This window comes from Sphaerodactylus townsendi, linkage group LG05 (assembly GCF_021028975.2).
Source record: "Sphaerodactylus townsendi isolate TG3544 linkage group LG05, MPM_Stown_v2.3, whole genome shotgun sequence".
Classification (NCBI taxonomy): Eukaryota; Metazoa; Chordata; class Lepidosauria; order Squamata; family Sphaerodactylidae; genus Sphaerodactylus; species Sphaerodactylus townsendi.
This window is the reverse complement of record NC_059429.1, coordinates 47847944-47860836: the sequence shown is the minus strand read 5'-3', so window position 1 is coordinate 47860836 and position 12893 is coordinate 47847944. Positions and strand designations below refer to the sequence as shown.

Genomic DNA, 12893 nt, shown 5'->3' with positions numbered 1-12893 from the left:
TTAGCTCTGCTGATTTTTTGTAAGAGTTATCATATCAACTTGTTTTGGCACCAGTCTTCTGTGCAAATAACTAACGGAAGACAAGTGATCAGATGTGCAGGCATAGACTTTGCTGGAATGCATTAGTAACCCTTTGTCAGTTTTCTAGCTCTTGGAAAACATTTATAACAATATACAGCAATATATAAAAAATAAACATACAGGAATCAGTTTCATTTTTTTTATCCCTATCCAAATTGCCTGCTACTGAACTAGACTTGTTGCCAGTCATTGCCAGTCACTTTCTGTTTCAGATATTTTTAAATAGCAGGTGTCAGGGACTGAGCCTGGGCCTTTTTGAATGTATCAATATTTTATTGCTATTTGTTTTAAATTGTTGAATTGTTATAGATGATTTTTAAATCTCTCTCTCTCTCTCTCTCTATTAGCCACCGTGAGCCCAGCTCTTTGCTGGGAAGAGTGGGATAAATAAATGTGGTCAATCTCTGAAGCTGCGTATACTCTCCTGTCTTTCACGCTGAATTATTTCATTTGGTCACTGAATTCCAATATCCAGGTAGGAAACCTGGGGAAGCCAGAAGTAGCCCCAATAGCAATGTGCTACTTACCATCAATTCAACATTTGCAATTGCTACAAGAAAACTCAAAAGCGTACATTGCAGAATATACTTATTACATTTATTTTGCAGGTGCATTTTAAGATAATTTTATTATTGACTAGAACGATCCTTTTAAGGAACAAAAGTTCCTGTGTAAACATAGCTTCACAATTAAAAAATACAGTTACATTTGGCATGTAAAATACTATGATTTTTTGGGATTTGTGCATTTCATGGCATTGTTACAATTGTTTCTCTTTCACCTAGACACAATCTAAGATTTGCCCTTCATTTAACAGATATGAAAGAGGTAATCTGAACACAAACACACAAATCACACAATAAATACTAAACCTGCCATGTTAATCTTCTACAATTTACTATACATTCAAGTGAAGGAAAAAATTATCAATTTGCCCATGTTCACTTAAGTGAACAGTTCACCATAAAATTAGTGTTAAAAGTGCTAATTTGCCTGAAGTAAAAAAATTCAAAAGGCTACAGTATTTCATTACCAGAAGTTCCCCGTACATTCCATGTCAAAGAACCAAAACTTCTATCACAAGACTATACATATATCCAAACATTTTAATAGCCTTTCAAAAAGGTAAAGACAAGAAAGACTGGGGGCTAAGGAGAGAGAACCTTAAAAGTCACACACACATACAGCACGACTGCGATCACCGAGCAATTCCACTCATCACACCCTGTTTCACCAAATGAAGTCAGAAAGTTGATGGGCACATCTGCTTTACAAAGAGAGCTAGTCCAAAAATCTAAGGCAAGTTATCAAGCCATTCTGTGCATGAATTTGACGGTAATCACATGTGTAAACTGTAAGTATCATCCTGGGTGACAGGGCCAGGGCCACCAGGCTGTATCTTTCGCAGTTGCTCCTTTTTAACCTGGCTTGATTTTCTGTCTGCAGGTGCTTCATTCAGAAGATTACCTGAACTGGGAGGAAACCATATAGAAAAAGCTGACTATGTATGTTCTTATGGGTATATACATATACAATCACAAGTATGCAAAGCATATCCAAAACCAAGCCCAATTGGACACCCATTAAACGAAATGTTGCTCACCAGCCATGTACTGTTAGCTGCTAATGACAACTCCTTGCTTTTGTAGTACCAGACAGGTAGCAGAAATAAGATTATGGATTTTCAAGTAGGCTGGCAGACATGCACAGCTGTAACCCGAGTGTGGCTTGGCAATCGCAGTAGTTGTACCCAGTGTGTGTGAGAGGGGAGACACAAAGGTGTGTGTTCCTCTATGACAGCGGGTTGGACTTGATGGCCCTTGTGGTCTTTTCCAACTCTATGATTCTAAGCTGTCAATATATTGGTTTATAAGGCGTATGGTTAATGGGCAAACACGGTTTAGCCTGTCAAGCTTTCAGGGCATGGGTTTACGGAGTGAAATATGATGCCTGCTTGCCTATCTAGAAAACTGGCATTCACAATGAATGAATTTACCATCAATGAATTTACCATACATAGTAGCTGATATAACACATGAAGTCATGACTTTGTGTACTTAAATATTTCAGGGTAGCTAGTGATAGAACTGGGATGGTGGTATAGGAAGATATAGGCTTATGTTTTGCCCTGGGCCATCACTCGGCAGCCCTAGATGTACCATCAGAAGCAAGGGTCCTGAAGAAAAATAGGCATATATCATACCTCAGTGCTTAGCACTTTTGGGAAGGGAGAGGCAAAAGTGATGGGAAAATGCAGATACCTGTTTGCAAGGTCATGCTGAGTGGTTAGACAAGCATCAGAGAACTTAGATACATTAAACAAGTCGTTAGGGTTCTTTTGGCGAGACCTGAAGTTTGTCAAAGGGTTATCTGAGTCAGAACCTGCAAGACAAAATATTGCTTATTAGGTAACAATAGTACCTAGGAAGGAAATATGGGGCAGCACACTGAAACACAGGGTGGGGGAGAGAGAAATGGCAGCACAGAAAGATAAGCAAGTAGTAAATTTGGAATAAAGGAAATAAATACAAAGCCCACACTCATGTTGTACTGCCATGATAACATTTCTCTTCTTGACCCTTTGCCATGGAAGGAGAGGGATGAAGAGAATCCATGAACTTCAACCCTTTCTCAAGCTTGGTGAATGGAGGAGACCTTAATTGTGCCCCTCTTTCTCCTTGCTTTCTCCTCCTCTTCACCAAACACTGCCTGGAGGCAATCCTTACAACTTCTGTGTCACATTTGGAAGCCTTAAAGATTAGCAGCCCTTTATGGCTTCTCCACAGCAAGACAGCATCCACCGTCTTTCATACTGTGCAGGAGGCTGTTAGTGACGGAAAGGGAGACACTGTACAAACCTCCCCCGGATGGCAGCTAATGATTGTACTGCTGCCATAATGAAACATCTATATAAAAAGACCCTCTGATGACCTGAGGAAAGTCTAGCCTCTCCTTCCCCAAGCATCTAGTAGTTAGTCTGTCTCCTGGCTGTGATTTACACTTCTGTGTATGTGTTTGTGTATTATGTATTATGTTTACTGTTTAAAAAAGAACGTGATGTATGTCGTAACAGTAAAAGTCTTACTTCCCGAGAAGGCACTTTGATGTTTCACATGTTCAAACTTATTAGTCTGAGAAGTCATATTTAAGAACTGTTGCTTCAGCCAAGTTCCACGGTCTTCCTCAAAAGCCTTCCTCTGCATTGGAAAAATGAAAAACCTTTTTACCCCACCTTAAAAGAACAGTCACAATGAAATCAACATTAATTTGGACACAGGACACACACATTTGTAAGCACAGACAGGCTTACAATAATGAGAAACTATCACAAAGCTAGAGAGAATTCTTGCAGTTCTGCAGACACAGTGAAGTTACAAATGGTACATAGATAGTTCTGCCTACAAGTATCATTGAAAACAAAGGGCTATTTTACATGCTTTTAACATGAAAGGAAGACCTACATATGTAAAGACCAATCAGACATACGCTGAGGAATGCCAGTCAAGTGCTGCTTTCTGACACACCTCCTTTCAACCACCATATCACACACATACTAAAAATTAGGCCTGCTGCATAAACTGGTTTTAGTTTTCAGCAGTTTGGTTAAACTCCTGACAATTATTGAAGAGGACGATTGCTACCATTATATGCAAACATAAGGGAGCATTAGAGCACCTCAAGTCCTAATCTAATAGCAGCTTCTGTAAAACTTTTGCGTTCTTTCTCAAAATTCTTCTTTTGTTCTTTGAAAAGTTTCCATTCCTCCTTCAATCTCTCTTTTTCCTCCAGCAGGTAACAGTCCTTTAGCAGCAGACTGGTATCATCATCAGATGGAGAAGTTAGCTGGTGCTGGAAGAAAGGCGTGAAGTACAGTAATTACTTGGAAGTTACTGCTCTGCTCGCAACAAAGTTACTGAAGATTTTATTATTAGTCCCTTCTGAAACTTCAGCTTAAAGAGAGCAGGATATACAATTTTTAAACACAAAACTACAGTTGTCCCCTGGGATAAGGGGAGCAGTGCCCCCCTCGATCCGGAAATGCACATAAAAATGTTTGGCCCTGCCTTCATACCAAAGAATAAGTCTGAACGTTTTTTTTTTTATTTTAACTTTAAAAAAGAAATTGTGAACATTTATGGTATTAAAAGATTTATAAATGTTGATATTATACAATATTATACATATATTTTGTGCAATTCTGAGTTCCTAAACGTTTTCTGTGTCTGCTGACCGTTGCATGTCGACTGTAGCTTCCACAAAACTCCTCCAAAATTCCCATTTTATTTCTTATGCTGACCATGGTATATCAAAACTGCGATGGGGAAAGTTGTGATGTGGAAGGGAGAACTGTAATTGCCAATAGTTAGTAACACATGATCAACTGGGAGGCGGGATCGAACTGGGTATAAAATAGTATACTAGGCCAGGAAGACCACTACTGAATTACCAAGTAAGGAAAGAGATCCCATCTGTCTTCAGTATTTTATATTTGAAGGTATCCCATGAAATTCTCTCCCTCCCCGCCCCCACACTAGACTCAAACATTTTTCAACTTTTGCATTTTAATCTCTTTGTCACGTTTTCATCTGATCCTTAAAGCAGTGCACAGAGTTCTCCCCTTCTTCATGTTCTCCTCACAATTCTATGAGGTAGCGAAGGCTATAAGAGGGGACAAGCTAAAAGTCACCCAAATGAGCTTTGCATCTGAACAGAGGTTCACATTCAGGCATCTCAAATAGTGATCTAACACTCTGACCACATTCAACCGTAGGTACTTCTCTGAGAAAATATACTTACCTGTAACAGCTGCTGCTGAGTTGTGATCATTTCCTTACACTGCTGAATTTCCAACTGTAGCCTTTCGACTTCAATTTCATGGTTTTCTCTTGAGATTGTATCACTGGTGTTCAGTATTCCAGAGTGCACATGTAAAACTACAAGTTTTAACAGTGATTCATTTCAGTTATTTAGTACACTTTAAAAAGTTAAGGAGTTTTTTCTGTATTATATTGTTTTTGTACAAAATCAATTCCTAAAAAGTAGGTGCTCTATACAATATGTGTGTGCTGTCAAATCACAGCTGAATTATGGTGCCACTGTAGTTTTCAAGGCAAGAAACATTCAAAGGTGTTTGCCACTGCCTGCTTATGTTGGGCTGAGAGAGTCCTGAGAGAACTGTAATTGGCTGTCACCCAGCAGGCTTCATATGGAAGAGTGGGGAATAATATCCGTCTCTCTAGATTAGAGTCTGCTGCTCTTAACCCCTACACCTCACTGGCTTCTCTATTCAATGGAGAAGATAAAATATACATAAAAGCATTCCTTCTAATTAACAATCAGATCACTAAACTGTCTTACAGTGAAATCCTAAGCAGAGTTCCTCCAGTGTCAGTGGGCTTAGCCTGCTCACATGAAACAAACTTCCAGGGTACATCAAAAGCAACTATACCAAAATCCACTGAAAATGTTAGCAAGGCTCCTACAGATTAAGCAGGCAATCCAAAGGCAGGCTGGACTTTGAATTCACTGAGAAAGTTGCCTATGGACCACTGACAACCAAGCGAATTGAGCAAAGCAGCCCCTAGGATGCTGGCAGTGCTTCAGTGGACACTCAACTTGGACTCTGACTGGTCAAATGACAACTGCCTGGCCAAATTTAAGACTGCAAGAAAGGTTACCTTGAAAGACAAAACTCTTAGTAGAACGGACAAGGGTTGAAAGATACATTTCATGAAGGCACATGGGAGGCCCCCCAACAGAGCCCTACGGGGATGGGGCGGTATAATAAATCGAAATAAATAAATAAATAAATAAAATTCCAAGTGGAATAAAGTCCTGTCAATGATGATAGGTGGAGAAGGAAGGGAAGAGCCATCCCATGAAGGCAAATGAAGCATCGGTTGCCTGCTTGGGCCTCCCTTCTCATGGAGGAGGTTGTAGAGATGGTGGGGGAGTGGGGGAATCCCCTTTCAGCTCTTGTACTTGTTTGGGCTTCCTGGCCTAGGAAGGTCAACAGGATGAGAAGTGTTGGCTGAGATGAGCAGAATGCCTCCACTGTGATTCAGGGTGCTTTAGAGCAGAAGAGGGCCTGTCCACTTCCCAATCCTTGCTGATGCTTCAGCACAAAAAGGAGAGCAACAGCTAAAGGAGACGACCTGGCAGCCATCACAGATACTTGTCTTAGGATCTTGGTTGGCTTGGCTCCAATTGTTGCCTTTAGGCAACCTGTCACAACGACAAGCATGAAGCAGAAGACGACAATGCTGCTTTCCTCAGCAATTCCAGCATTTTCTCCTGCCTTTCCCCCCTCAATGAAGTGAGAAAGCTGTGAAAGCTCATACACCCAGAGAGCTGGCAATGCATGGACTGGGGCAGTCAAATGCCTCCTCTAGACAGTGGAAGCATTGGCAAGAAAGGTATACATGTCCTGCCCAAACAGCAAGGAGCAGACACAACCCATGCAAGGATTCCTTCCTCAATGGATGGAGAACTAGAAATTTGCTAGATTAAAGTGAAACCTACAAGTTTTTTAAAAGTCAATTTGATGATGATGATGATGATGATTATCAGAAGTGTACCAGGGGTAAATGGCGCCCGGAGACAAATTGTCTCCAGGATGCCCCCCCAGGCTCTGCTGCCCGCCTCTACCCTCACCACCCTAGCTCCACCCCCACTGTCCTAGAACCCGCTCATGTCACCATGGACATGGGCAAGGGCTAGGGTGCCCACCTCCCCCCCAACAGACTCCCCCTGCCCCCCCCCCACCCCCCCCCCCCCCCCCCCCCCCCCCCCCCCACCCCCCCCCCCCCCCACCCCCCCCCCCCCCCCCCCCCCCCCCCCCCCCCCCCCCCCCCCCCCCCCCCCCCCCCCCCCCCACCCCCCCCCCCCCCCACCCACCCCCCCCCCCACCCGCCCCCCCCCCCACCAGCCCCCCCGCCAACCCGCCGGCCCCCCCCCCCCCCCCCCCCCCCCCACCCCCCCCCCCCCCCACCCCCCCCCCCCGCCACCCCCCCCCCCCCCCGTGCAACCCCCCCCCCCCCCCACCCACCCCCCCCCCACCCCCCCCCCCCCCCCCCCCGCCCCCCCCCCCACCCCCACCCCCCCCCCACCCCCACCCCCCCCCCCCCCCCCCCCCCCCCCCCCCCCCCCCCCCCCCACCCCCCGCCCCCGCCCCCGAGGCTTTCTGGTGGCATGAGGAGGGTCAAAAGCCTCCCAGCCACCAAGAAGCCTCCATGGGCCTTGGTAGACTTACGCTGCCCAAGGGGATGGCTTAAGTCTGGAGTACGACCTGCTGGCATAACGCTGGCAAAGGCTGGGAGGGAGCTGACTAAAGTCATCTTCTCCCCTGGCCGTGCCCTTGACCACCTCTGCTGTGCTCGTGGCAGGGGCCCTGGGATGCTGGCGTTGCACCTCTGTGGGGGGACGGCTGTGGCAGCTGCATGCCGACGAAATTGCCCCTGCGCCACGGTAACTTGATCTTGGTTGCTAGTGACACATCCTTACACTTAAGTATCTTTTCTAGCTCCTTCATGACTGCTCTTCCTAGTCCCAATCTCCTTTTGATTTCATGGTTACACCCACCATTTTTGGTTGATGAGGAAGCCAAGGAATAAAATGGCTTCAAAAACTGTAATCATCTCATTGTACACCCTAAAACTGAATAATTCCCAGATAATCATTACTTTTGTCTTCTTGATGTTTGGCTGTAATCCTTTTTCAGCACTTTCTCCTTTAACAGCTGTAGCTGTTTTAAGTCGTTGCTGATTTCTGCCAGTAATGTAGTATCATCAGCATATCTCAAATTGTTAATGTTCCTTCTCGTAATTTTCTGTCCACTTTCATCTAAACCTAACCCAGCTTTCCTTATGATATGTTCTGCATTCAGGTTTTAGAGATAGGGACATACGGTAAAATACATCTTTGTCTAATACCTTTTGCCAATTGGAAACCATTCTGTTTCTCCGTATTCTGTCTTAACAGTAGCCTCTTGACAAGAGTACAGATTGTGCATCAAAACAGTCAGATGCTATGATACACCCATTTCCTTTGAAACCAGCCATAGCTTTTCATGAGTCACACAATCAAAAGTTGTTATGTAATCGATGAAACACAAGCTGATTTTCATCTGAAATCCTCTCATATGTTCCAGTAACCATCATAAACTTTGCAACATGACAACTGGTGCCTCTTCCTTTTCTGAATCCATCTTGAACATCATGTAGCCTTGGCCAGGTTCTTTGTGCCCATGTAGATTTGGTTCACAAGAGCCTAGTCAAGGTATTTTTTCACCAGAGTTTGACAGCAGTTAACGTCAAATCAGCCAGTGAGATTTAAACTTTTCATCATGATGCGGCCCAAAATCATAATAATCAAACCCCATCCATTCTGGGATCCCCAAACCCAGCAAATGGTTCTTCAGATCTTCAGTCCAGATCTCCGATAATAACAACTCTGGTTTCCTTTTGAGAACTCCTGCTGCTCTTTGCAGGCTTTTCCTCCTTGCTTTGCTGGTTCCTTGCTCTGCCTCTTGGACCTCAGCTGTGTTTGGCCTGGTTGTCTCTAGACTTCATTTAAGGTTTTATGTCCCTCCCTAAAACTTCACAACTCCCTCTCTTCTATTTTTTAAAGTGTGTTGTCTTGCTGGTATGTGTGCATGCATGTATGAGTGCTTAGGGAATCAGTTCTCAGGTATCCAGTGTAGGTCTATTACATTTTTATTCTGTTTATTTTGCTTTGTATGCAGTAAAGTCATTCGTTCGTGGTTTCAGTTTCTCTCCCACTCTCTTTCATAATTTTACCCCTACCAAGATCTACCCTACAGAAGCTACAAGGTCTTGGTTATTGCTTTCTGGAACCCTTTTAATCTGCACTTCTCTGGGACCACCCTTTGGGAATTCATTTGAGTACACCCTTTACCATAATACACTTCCAGCAAAGATCAGACTTGCCAGAAATTAAAATATTAATTCCCCACTCTTCCATCAGCTGGAAGAGTGGATAGTGAGCTAGGTGGACTAATAGTCTAACTCTATAAAAGGTAGCTTCATAAGTAATTCATATTGATGGATTTTGACTTTCCTGATTTTTCAACCTCTAAGGTATCCCTTTAACATGTAAACAAGAAAGAGATAAAGAAATCTAGGCCAAAGGATGATTATCTGAGGGAATTGTTCATGTAAAAAGCCTTTAATCATACTCTTCTTGTAATTACTGCCATCTTAACCTTCAGTTGTGGTCAACATCTGCTTGAGTTAATTGTTGGAATTCCTTGGTTATTGCATAGTTATTGATGCTGAGCATAATTGCTGATCTGAAGCAATTTTTTTATTAGCGAGATGAATGCTTTTCAGCCTTGTGTAAAACGATGGTATTTTTATAGGTGCAGAAGTTACAGAACATAGTTGCCAGTCGAGCTACGCAATACAATCATGATATGAAGAGAAAGGAGAGAGAGTACAATAGACTGAAAGAACGTTTTCACCAGCTGCTTATGAACAAAAAGGATAAAAAAATTGGTGTGTATGTTACAGATCTCTTGAAGCAATGATATTTGGGGGGCATTTACTCTTTACTTCCTATTCCACCTTTAGTGGGTCCCTCATTTATCTCCTTGGCTACTCTTATGCCTGTGTAAATATGCAACGAATAATAAAGTATAATGTATGGTAAAATGAGGCCATTCATGCATAAAGAATTACGAGGCAGAGTCCTTATTTAGAAATGGATTTTGCCACTTCACACTGTAGAGGTAAGGGTCATGTTTTTGAATATACCCCTGTGAAAATAGAAAGTTAGCTCCACAAACCAAACAAGAACAATTATCCCTGCTTTATTTATTTTCTGTTTGTATCTATGAAACATGTAAAAGCTTAATTCACCTTCTGCATCCTGAATTATCACAATCCATTCCACCACTTCCAATCTCTGGCAATTTGTTCTCTAGATCTTTGAACAGGCCTGACTCATAGCTGATTGTGGCAGCACATTTTGGGGAACAGGGTTTAAGTCTGAAGAGATACAGACTTTTTAGTGGCACATAAGGGACTGTTTGAAATGCAAAGAGTACTCTCTGATGTTTTTTGTGTCTGTCATGTCTTGGTGAAGCATACAATTTCACAACCATAATGCATCTAAAACAATTTTGTGAACTTTTTTCTTTGTTGTAGCTATGGATGTTCTAAACTATGTTGGGAGAGTTGATGGCAAGCGAGGTGGATGGAGAACTGGAAAAACAGAAGCTAGGTAAGTTTGTCTCTGTGGCAATTCTTTCTGATGATTATTTTATTTATTAGAATAACTTTATCTCACCTTTCCCCCAAAAAATGGGTTGATATGATGGCATGTCAGACATGAATACACAGGAGTCTTGTGTTGTCTCAATGACTAACCAGTTTTTGGTTGTAGCATAATCTTTTGTGGTCTAGTTCCATTTTGAATAAAAACTTGCCTTTAAGATGCCACAACCCTTTTGTTTTTTGATACAACCTGGCTTATGTGGCTATGTCGCTGGAATTACTTTAGAAATAGTTATGTTAAGTTCTCTGCTTCAGGAATGAAGAGGACATGTACAAAGCTCTCCTCAACGAATATGAACAGCGGCAGAAACAGCTTTTGGTTGAAAATGCTGAGCTCAAAAAACTTCTTCAGCAGATGAAGAAAGAGATAATCTCTCTCCTTCCACCACAGAAACAGAAACCTCGGGAGAGAGCAGAAGATGGCAGTGGAACTGTAAATGTGTGTTTGTATTTATTTTTATTTTAACAGCATTGCACCTTGTTGTGGTGTCACAGGTTCTTGAGAAAATGCGCTATATCACCAGTATTGGGGTGCATTGGATTTATGTGGTGCTGTAGCGCAAATCTCTGAATGTTAAAAAAGAGACAAAACTGCACCACAGAAGAAGATGGAATGAGTGAAACAGTACTGTTCGAAATGACCAAGGTGCTTTATAGACAGCTCATAGACTGCTTGAAATGAACTGTATAAAATACTCACTGTATTGCTTTACTTGGCAACAGGCCAGTAACAGATGACATCCAGTTTAGAGTAGTAATCTGAAAGGGGACTTAGTATAGCTTCCATGGTTAACTGTCATCACTTATGGCCATGCCACAACTAGAAAGCATGGATTAAAATATTCACTATGTTTGCATTTCTTAAACTGAAAGGAGATAACAAGTAAAGACCAGTAGTAGGGGTGGACTTTTCCAGGAGATTTTGAAGTTCAGTTTGGCAAAGGATAGCCAAATGAGCAAACTCTTATGATGACTTTTAACTGGTTGGTTCTTAATGATAAGTCAGGGGTAAACACTAAATCACATCCATGATTTTACATAAAGAATTGGATGAAATAACTTGTGGAATTGGATCTTCCTGCCCACTCTTTCCGTCAGCACCTTCCCATGGTCCCAACTCCCTAAAAGCCTTAACTGAGGTTCATGGAGTTGATCTTCTCATACAAAGGGGAGATTTAATCCAAATTTAATCTTGTTTGCTGCAGCTGTCTGTGCTGCATGTCATGTTGTTCAGAATAGGCACCTCCAATGGGAGAGGAAACCAACACAGGAAGACTCTGTGGGAACTGAGGGAAGACCCTACCATGCGCTTCAGTCACATAAGTTGTGAGGTTTGTTCTTACAGGTCCTGTCGGATGTGGAGGACGACTCCGGAGAAGTAAATAAAGAGAATGTGTGGGAGCTGTCTTGTGACACAGTTCGTGAACAGCTGGCTAATAGCATTCGAAAGCAGTGGAGAATGCTGAAAAACCATGTGGAAAAGCTGGACAATCAAGGTAAAATTGAGATCAAAATTGTGCTTAGGAAAACATTCTTTTGTTTTCTACAGTTGTCACTGGCTGTGAGCATACTTATGAAAATGAATGGTGTAGCCCAGGGGTAGGGAACCTGCGGCTCTCCAGATGGTCAGGAACTACAATTCCCATCAGCCTCTGTCAGCATGGCCAATTGGCCATGCTGACAGAGGCTGATGGGAATTGTAGTTCCTGAACATCTGGAGAGCCGCAGGTTCCCTACCCCTGCTCTAGGGAGATTTTCACAAACTCCATACTCTGCTCATCTATGTATCTTAATGAACCAGATATGTTCATTCATATTATTCTTCACTTGGACAATTGCTTGATGACTTTCTTGGACAATTGCTTGATGATCAGAAAGATCTTTCGGACAAGGACTGTGTGAAACTTTTCTTGACAAATAAGAATGAAACTATCACATCTACGATGGCTCATTTCCTATCTATAATTATGGTTGATAGATCTCACTGCGTCTACCATAACAGCAAGCCAAAGTCATAAGTTGTTCCCTTGCCGTAAACAAACTTTTAATCTGCTTTGGATTTTCTTCTATGCACTTTGCTAATTATTTATAATATGCCATTAAGGGTTTTTGATTTGATTTGATAGCAATCTGCCAATGATTCTCTGTTATAGCAATTAGAATGCTAAGAAAAATTATTTCCCTGCAGTTTATATAACAGCCATGGGAGAGAGATTTGGATACTGTCCAACAGCTGGGTGGGACTGTGCATACCATATTGGATACAGCAATCATTTATTTCTCTTAGGTATCCTGTAAACACAAGAGGGGACCCCTGGCAGTGCTACTTTTATCTTGAGTATTTTGCTATTTTCTTCCTTGGAATTACGTCCCAGATCAGGAACAAATCCATTGATAACAGGGGCAGTCAATCCTTGAACACTTGCCAAAAGAAAAGTAATTGAATCTTTCCTTTTAAATCCCTAGTAGAATCTGGAATATTATTGTATGATGCAATGCGTAATCTTCTTACACTTG

At 42.3% G+C, this 12893-nt stretch overlaps 2 protein-coding genes across 2 annotated transcripts; one reads left to right on the top strand and one right to left on the bottom strand.

Annotated features, from left to right (window-relative positions):
- Positions 1-656: 656 nt before the first annotated feature.
- LOC125434018 (afadin- and alpha-actinin-binding protein-like) lies at positions 657-5011 on the bottom strand. The gene is made up of 5 exons (XM_048499047.1): positions 4879-5011; positions 3757-3930; positions 3167-3278; positions 2343-2463; positions 657-1553 (listed from the first exon to the last, which is right to left on the bottom strand). Exons 1-5 carry the CDS (start codon positions 4906-4908, stop codon positions 1421-1423), a joined length of 570 nt encoding a protein of 189 aa, XP_048355004.1. The 5' UTR covers positions 4909-5011; the 3' UTR covers positions 657-1420.
- Positions 5012-9464: 4453 nt separating this feature from the next.
- Positions 9465-12674, top strand: LOC125433341 (SSX family member 2 interacting protein). The gene is made up of 5 exons (XM_048497844.1): positions 9465-9596; positions 10248-10323; positions 10632-10815; positions 11722-11872; positions 12664-12674. Exons 1-5 carry the CDS (start codon positions 9515-9517, stop codon positions 12672-12674), a joined length of 504 nt encoding a protein of 167 aa, XP_048353801.1. The 5' UTR covers positions 9465-9514.
- Positions 12675-12893: the final 219 nt, after the last annotated feature.

Bases quoted from the DNA above. Each gene is read 5' to 3' on its own strand.
- LOC125434018 (XM_048499047.1), bottom strand. From the start codon at position 4,908: ATGATCACAACTCAGCAGCAGCTGTTACAG. The intron at 3,931-4,878 runs GTAAGTATATTT...CCTTTCTTCCAG, and splicing joins CTCAGCAGCAGCTGTTACAG to CACCAGCTAACTTCTCCATC. The intron at 1,554-2,342 runs GTATCTGCATTT...GTTTCCTCCCAG, and splicing joins CAGCATGACCTTGCAAACAG to TTCAGGTAATCTTCTGAATG.
- LOC125433341 (XM_048497844.1), top strand. From the start codon at position 9,515: ATGAAGAGAAAGGAGAGAGAGTACAATAGACTGAAAGAACGTTTTCAC. The intron at 9,597-10,247 runs GTGTGTATGTTA...TCTTTGTTGTAG, and splicing joins CAAAAAGGATAAAAAAATTG to CTATGGATGTTCTAAACTAT. The intron at 10,324-10,631 runs GTAAGTTTGTCT...TCTCTGCTTCAG, and splicing joins ACTGGAAAAACAGAAGCTAG to GAATGAAGAGGACATGTACA.